We start from the raw sequence: 8096 nt of genomic DNA, 5'->3' as shown, positions 1-8096 counted from the left end.
TATATATATATATATATATATATATATAAAATGTTTTCATGGTAAGGAATCATTTGAAATGAGGTTGTATTTTATGATTCAAAAGAATTTTTATTTTATGATTCACTTAAGAGAGTTTAATCCAATACTTGAAAAATAAGAATTTAAATTTTAAATTTCTGTCTATCACAAGTATATTTAGATTGAAAATTTTCAAAGAATTTAATTTAAAATTCAAATATTAAATTTTCCTATAACAAAAAAAATAATAATAATAATAAGATTGTGTAATAATTGAATACACTTATTTTATTTTATAACATAAAATAATACTAATTATTATAAATACACTGTTTTTGTTAATAAACTAGTTGTAATGTCAAAAATAATTTATTATAAAAAAATGATTTTACTTTACTCTGGTTCTACCTAATCAAACAAGAGAAACAATTTTCCTGTGTTTAATTTGCAGACAATCAAGCATGCTCAAAGTATTTGGAATGCATTACATTTACTTTACATTGCATTTATTTTACACTGCATTTTCTTTTCAGGCAACCAAACAGCCCCTAAAAATTTTCAAAGTAGTGCTCAAACTCAAAGGAGTATATGTTCCAATTTAGCCTCTGTTTGAGATTGCTTTTTTACTATTAAAAATTTTAATTTTTTGTTTAAGAAGCAGTAATAAAGTCATCCCAAATAAAGCCTTAGTCTTTCGATTATAAAATTGATTCAAAATATCTTAGCATGTTATAATTGTGATATAAAATTAATCTCAATTTAATCTCTTGGTTTTACAAAAAATAATTTCAATTTATCCCCAATTGAATAATTTCGGATCAATTTTGTATAATCACGACACTAAATTTGTAGCAACATTTTACTCTGGAACTAATATAGTCATATATGAATAGTTGGAGGACTATTTTGAAATTTAACATAATATTTTATCCTGAATTTAGTTTCAAATAAATGAATAAATAAATTCACATCTATATTATACTACTCAGCATTAATGAATTATTTTTGAAGAATCCTTGAATTACTCATAAAAAATAATTAAGACAAATTTTAGAAAAAAAAATATCATTGATACCTATTAGTTATAGAATTACAGTTGATTATTATCTGGGTTAAGGTTTCGTATGGGATAGTTTTCTCGTTGCTTTGATTTTCAGGCTACAATCACGATTTATGTTTGGTCATTATTTTTTATTTATTTCAAAAAAAATTTGTATTAGAAAGCTGCTTTCTAATACAGCTTTAAAAAATTAATTTTTCTACAATAACTTTACATGCAGTAAGAAAGTTGTCCTAAACGAAGCCTAAGTTTTTTTAAAGGTTATTTACACACATATGAGTTAATACCTCAAATATGTCATTCTATCTCTACATTATCACCCTCTTCCTATTTCTATAGTTATGTCGTTCGCTTACCAAGTGAATATGGTAACTCCTTTAAAAGTGCCTCACTATTATGATAATCTTAGAGCCTTATGCTTTATTTGTGACATCTTTCTTAATGTTATGTAAAGTTGTTGTACAAAAAGTAAGTTTTAAAGCTATTTAAGAAATCAATTTCTTAATATATATGTCAAAAAATTATCTAAACCGAGTATGAATCTCGAGGTAAATTAGTATTGGAAAATTTCAAGATTAAATTTGGGGTCATCTGACTTCAATTTAAACAAATTTATAGTCGAATTGAACGTCTCAAAAAGACAAACTCAATGATATTAAATTTGATCAAATCCGAGCCTAAATGGTTAAAAATCTAGCTCCCGAAGCACATTTGGAAGATTCAAAGAATAAATTGGATAACAAATGACATCCAAATGTGTCATGCTTATAGTCAAATCAAGCTGCTCGACGAGACTAATCCAACAAGCCCAAGATTGCCGAATTTTGACATCATCAAGGCACTTAAACATTCTATAAATTGTCCATGATCAAGGAAATTAATATATGTTGTCAATTCGAAACACTCCCATAATGCCCTTAATTTCTCCCTATTTAATGGCCATTACATTCCCAGAAAATTATAAATAGACCCCTCATTTTTCAATAAAAGTTAAAAAAAAAATGGACGAGAAAAAAGAGAGTAAAGAAACAGAAATATAAGATCTCTTTTGCCATCAAGCTCCTCCTCAACCACCGTTCGGCCACTAATCATCGACAGAATTTCGTCGAACTCCCCCCCCCTACTGTCGACTATCGCCTGAATACGATCTTTCCGACCTTCGTTGCCTGACTACCGTCCTTTCTGACCACCGTTCCCAACTACAGTCTTTCCAACCTCCGTCGCTTACCAATTACTATCCTTCCACCCACTATCGCCTAACTACTGTCTTTTTGACCACCGTCACGCAACTACAGTCCTTCCTACCACAGTTGCCCAACTAGGTCTTTTCGACATTTGTTGCCCGTCAACTACGGTCTTTCCGACCACTCTGGCCTAAATATAATCCTTATGACTATCATCACCGACTACGGTCCTTCCAACCACAGTCACCCGCTATAGTTCTTCCGACCACCCGCCTAATTACAGTATTTTCAACCTTTGTCGCCAACTAACTACAGTTCTTCTGACCACTGTCGCCTAACTACAATTCTTCTGACAATCGTCACTGACTACTGCCCTTCCAACCACTATCACCCGACTATAGTTCCCATCATTGCTCGACTACTATCTTTCAAACCTCCGTCACTAATCAACTACGATCCTTCCGACTACTGTTACCTGATTGTGGCCTTTCCGACCTCCGATGCCCGCCAACTAAGGTCATTCCAACCACCGTCGCACAACTACGATCTTTTCGATCTTTGTCGCCAATCGACTATGGTCTCTCCTACCACATTCACCGAGTATATGATCTTTCTGACCTTCATCGCTCGCCGACTATGGTCTCTCCGACCACCTTCACTGATTCTGATCTTTCCTACCTCCATTGCATGCTTACTATGGTCTCTCTGACCACCTTCACCTAAAACGGTCTTTCTGATCTCCGTCGCCCACCGACTATGATCATTCCGACCACTATCACCTAACTTTGATGTTTTCTACTACCAAAGCCAAACTATTATCTTTTCGACCTCCGTCACCCTACTACTATCCTTCCGACCACCATTGCTAAAATTTATATTTCTCTATTGCTTTGAATATTCCAGGACACAACACTTATAGTCTAGAGCATTGTAACTCATAGATCGATAATGGATAGAATTTGATGAGCAAGCTTGTTCATGAAGGGCTAATATTTATAATAGAATGATTTTGAGTGAGCTTGTTCAAGAAGGATCAATTTATTTGATTAAATAATTTTGTTAATAGTTGAGTTGTTTTTGTACAATTTTTGATGAGCAAGCTTGCTCCTAGAGGAAAATTTGTGTAGTTTAATGATTATATTTAATTTTTATAGACTATTCCTATTTGAAAATCTAAAATTTTTTATTTTAGGAATAAGTTTTCGATCTTTTATATTTTGTGTTAGAACTTTTAATTGTATTTCATATTAATTTTATAAATTTTTTTATGTTATATTATTAATTTTAAAATCTTAGTAACAAATTAAACTAGTAAATATGCATGTATACCATCTTATTTACATATCTAATATCTAAAACTTTAATATTACATACATACCACCTTATATTATTTTAATATCAAATATACCACTTATATTTCCTTCATACCACTCATATATTTCATTTCTACTACTCATATTTGATATAAAAATGAACTATGGGTGGTATATATGTAATATTAAAATTTTAGATATTAAATATGTAAATAGAATAGTATAGGATGGTATGTATGTAAATCTCCCTATTTAAAATAGATAAATTTTGAATCAATTTATTCAAATTTTATTTCTTTTGAGTTTTAATTTTTTGTAATTGTATGAGATAATTTTAATTTAAAAATAATTATTTAGTTTTTTATATTACACACTTTTCGAAATAAATTATATTCTTTTAAATTAATTCTAATGAAAATTTGTTATATATAGTTTTATTCTTCAAAATTAATTTTGATCAAATTTTGAGTATATCATGGCCAAAATTTTCTTTAAAAAATAAATAAAAAATAAAAAAAAGAGCTGCGAGGTCGCTGTCCAGCGAAGAGAGAAGCAAGAACAGCGAGCCAATGGTGTCTTCTTCCCAGCGACGCCCTCAGCCCCTGAAGCCTGCCGCTCCTCTCTCCTTCTTGGAATTTGGTACTCATTTCCAGAGACGCAGTCCCCCCTTTAATCCCTAAACCTTATCCGAATCTTTCCTCTTCGCTGAAACTCTGTTCGAAAAACAACAGAAAGGCGTCGCCTTTTTTCAAGTCGTCGTCTTTGAATCTAAGAAGATGAAATTCAGCTTCTTACATCTCCAAGGCTCTCATCCTCGAACTAAACCAGAGCCGCATCGCCGCTGGGCTTATTAAATCTGGATTCCCATAAGCAAACCTTCTTTTCTCCCTCGCCGCCGGCCATTACCCCGCCTACTTTGTCATCCGACTATGCCCATCTCGTCCTTCCCCCGCCACCGCCGCCTCCGCATATCCTCGGCAGAATGAAATACGCCGGCGAGATCGTGGAGGTCCAAGGCGGTCACATTGTTCGCTCCACAAGTCGCAAAGATCGACACAGTAAAGTCTGCACTGCAAAAGGTCCAAGAGACCGCCGCGTTCGCCTCAGCGCTCACACCGCCATTCAATTCTATGACGTACAAGACCGGCTTGGCTATGACCGCCCAAGCAAAGCAGTTGACTGGCTTATGAAGAACGCCAAAGCCGCCATTGATGAGCTTGTCTCTGCTTCCATAAAAAAGAACATAGCTAAGCCCGAAGCCTCAGTTTCTGCTTCACTTACCCTCGCCGAACCTCCAAATAGTCCACAGAATATCCGGCTTTCTCTCCAATCCTCCCAAGCCGGGATCTTTACCGATCAAAACCCCGTTTTTTTCCTCAACTCTGATTTATCAGAGCAGAACCAGAGAATGGCTTCAAGGAATGACGTGGTATTCGGCCGAGGTCAGTTTTTTACACAGAGGGAACCCCTTCAGTCCAGTAACTTGCCCGTGTTTCGTCCATGGACAGAGACCATGGATCGGGAAGCTCACTATCCATCGTCTTCCTCTATTGGATTTTCAGGCTTCCGCATCCCAGCAAGGATTCAAGGAGAAGAGGAGCTTGACAGTATCTCATATAAGCTGTCTTCTCGTTCCTCTTCTTCATATCACTAGTGACTTTTCCGCAATGGCGACCTGGTGCTCTGCTGCTTGTTTAGTTGCTTCGCTTTCTCTGCTTTGTTTGAGAGGCTCTGCTGTGTTTGCTGCTCCTTTAGTTGTTCTTTCTCCTGCAACTTTTCTGATATTTCCTGTTTCCAAGATGAAGTTTTTATGGTTTCTGAATCTTTAAGCCAGATAAAAATTTGAACTGGAAGCCATGATCTTTAGAACCTGCGTACTGTTGGTAGTTGTTTTCTTCTTCCTGTAAAGTTTGTCGTCCTTCTTCCAAAACTAAGTCTTTTTTTTTTTTGAAGGATGTGATTGTTTTAGGTGGTGAAGAAGTTGAACAGCAAAGTCTTTGATTTTTAGTGCCTTGATGTAGTTTTCATGGCGATAATGAACTGAGCGGTCTTTTTCTCACAACTTGTTTCCTTTATGCATTGTGTTATGTAGTTTTCATGACGATGATGAAATGAACGGTCTTTTTCTCACAAATTTGTCTTTTTGTTACAAATTTGTTTACTTTTATGTTGAAATTAGTGCGATCACCGGTCAATTCAAGTTTTTATTAATTAAATGTAGGAAACTTTAGCCCTCCTGATTTCTGTTTGGAGCACATTTCTTCGTTCTTTGTAGGAAAATTTAGCCGCTTAAATTGGTTTTAAAAGCTCAAAGTTAGATATCTCCTATTAATATGTCTGAATCTCTTGACATTATAGAGGAAAAATAAAGTTTGAACCATCAATTGTGCAATAATAGCCTACAGATCTGTTTGGGATAAATTTTTGATTGCTTGACTTTTCAGATAACAACCATAATTTCATTTTGGTTTTGCTTTCTCACCGCTTTTCAGAAAATTTCTATGATGAAAAACTATTTTCTACAATAATAATAGTAAAGTTATTTTCTCTATAACAACTTCATAACCAACTTAATAGAACGCTGCAGTCATCCAAAATGGGCCATTAACCTTCTTTTAAACTATTGAAACTTTGCTCATCAAGCTCTATTTGTTGGTCTTTGTGTTAGGGGGCCCATCTTAAATTCTATGCAGGTTCCAAACCAAAAAATTTCCTAAAATTATGAGGTCCTCATCATAAATATATATAATGCCTTGCTTTATTAATCTTGCTCAAAATGCTTTTATCAAATATAAGATTAATTTGTGATAACATCAATCAGTTATGTTTCAAGTGCTTGATATAAACTAATTTGGACACTAACATAGCCAAATATATCATGCATTAATGAAGTTTGAATTAAGCGATCATGGGCTTATTGGATTCATTTTGCAGAATCTCTCAATTCGATTAGAAACATATGAGATTTGGAGATTATATGGTTCTCCAAGTGACGCAGGAGCTACTGATGTTTAGTTGGTTGTGGTGTAGCTTAGTGCGTGTAGCCATGTATCTAGCTTTCTTCTTAGTTCTCTTTAAATAACCTGAATTGTACGAAACAGAAAAAGATTGATTTTCGAATATTTAGACTTCGTTCTGTTTTTGAATTCCTGTTCTTTCTTTCCCGCCATTGGCTTCTTGGTCATCTGTTTGCAGATCCGAAGTTAGGGAAGATAACAGATGTCCGCGTGATTGCTCCAGACAACCGGTGATCCGCCTTGCGACGACAGCCGGCGGTGTCACCAAGTTATATCTCAAAGTTTTTAATTAAGTTTCAATTGGTTGATCTAAGCTCTCATTTGTACATCTGATTGAGATGTTCACTTTGATTATAAATTTGCTGAAATTAGAATTCAAATGATCCTTTGTTGGAGAAGATAATATTACAAGGTATAGAATACTGGCTTGTTATCTTGTAGTAGTAGGAGAAAATTCTTGATGAAATAATTAAGGGTGCTGATGACGATCAAGTGATAATAGGCGACAACATTGGAGTTATGGTGGTTCGGTGATGATTGTTGGACAACGAAATTCAGATGAAGATGATTAAGCAAGAATGATTCAATGATGATAGCTAAGCAAAGAGGATTGAGCAAAAATGACCGGTAACGACACTTAGGTGGCGATTATCAGGCGAAGATAGACATGCAATGACGTAGAGTGACAATAGTTGAGTATTGATAATTGTTAGTTGCGGTTGTCAACCTCAATTATCGAGCAAAACTTTGAAATCTTTCTTATATTTATGATTTATCTAATTTCATGTCCCTTTTCTATGAAGAATGAAGCTATTTGTAATTTTTGTAGAGGTATTTTAGTAATTTTAGCCGAAATTCTTAAATATTCTATGAAACAACCTTTATTAATTTCCTCGATCATCAAACATTCATTAAACATTTAAGCACCTTGATAACATCAAAATTAGTTGATATTGATTCATTAGATTCCTCTCATTAAAAAACTAGTATTGATTACAACTTTGCAATATTAGCAGATCGTTTAATCCCCCAAATAATATAATGAAATTTTTAACTATATTTCAAGTATTTGATTTAAACTCGTATGTACTCCAATCACAATACTTATGTTTCCTTTGAGCTTATCTCACCCAAATATTAATTTTAACTATAATTTTATTTGAAAACCATATATATATATATATGGAATAGCTAAAATTCAAGTTAGATGATAACTGATAAATGTTTTCTTACTAAACATAAAATTTTGCAAGAATTTAGGGTTGTAGGAATCAGTGAATGCATTAAAATTTATGAATTTTTACATACCTAACACTCAAAACATTTCTATTTACACATTTCACACCCAAACTTATCTTTTTGTTGTTTTACCACCTAAAAGGACTACCACATATTAAATACAACACTCTGAACACTCTGTTTGCTCCCGTTAAATGAGCCTCACCGAACTGCTTCATCCTCAATGTGCTTCGCCCCCTCACCGAACTGCTTCGCCCTCACTCGGTCAGATCTCATTTTTCTC

The 8096-nt window shown here is 34.0% G+C and overlaps 1 protein-coding gene across 1 annotated transcript; it reads left to right on the top strand.

Annotated features, from left to right (window-relative positions):
* Positions 1-4085: 4085 nt before the first annotated feature.
* LOC110116530 (transcription factor TCP4) lies at positions 4086-5716 on the top strand. The gene is made up of 2 exons (XM_028697782.1): positions 4086-5440; positions 5511-5716. Exon 1 carries the CDS (start codon positions 4540-4542, stop codon positions 5209-5211), a length of 672 nt encoding a protein of 223 aa, XP_028553615.1. The 5' UTR covers positions 4086-4539; the 3' UTR covers positions 5212-5440; positions 5511-5716.
* Positions 5717-8096: the final 2380 nt, after the last annotated feature.

The sequence above is a fragment of the Dendrobium catenatum genome, unplaced genomic scaffold (assembly GCF_001605985.2).
Source record: "Dendrobium catenatum unplaced genomic scaffold, ASM160598v2 fragScaff_scaffold_993, whole genome shotgun sequence".
NCBI classification, from domain to species: Eukaryota; Viridiplantae; Streptophyta; class Magnoliopsida; order Asparagales; family Orchidaceae; genus Dendrobium; species Dendrobium catenatum.
This window is presented reverse-complemented; position numbering and strand designations above follow the sequence as displayed.

Coding starts and splice junctions, on each gene's coding strand:
- LOC110116530 (XM_028697782.1), top strand. CDS start 4,540: ATGAAATACGCCGGCGAGATCGTGGAGGTCCAAGGCGGTCACATTGTT.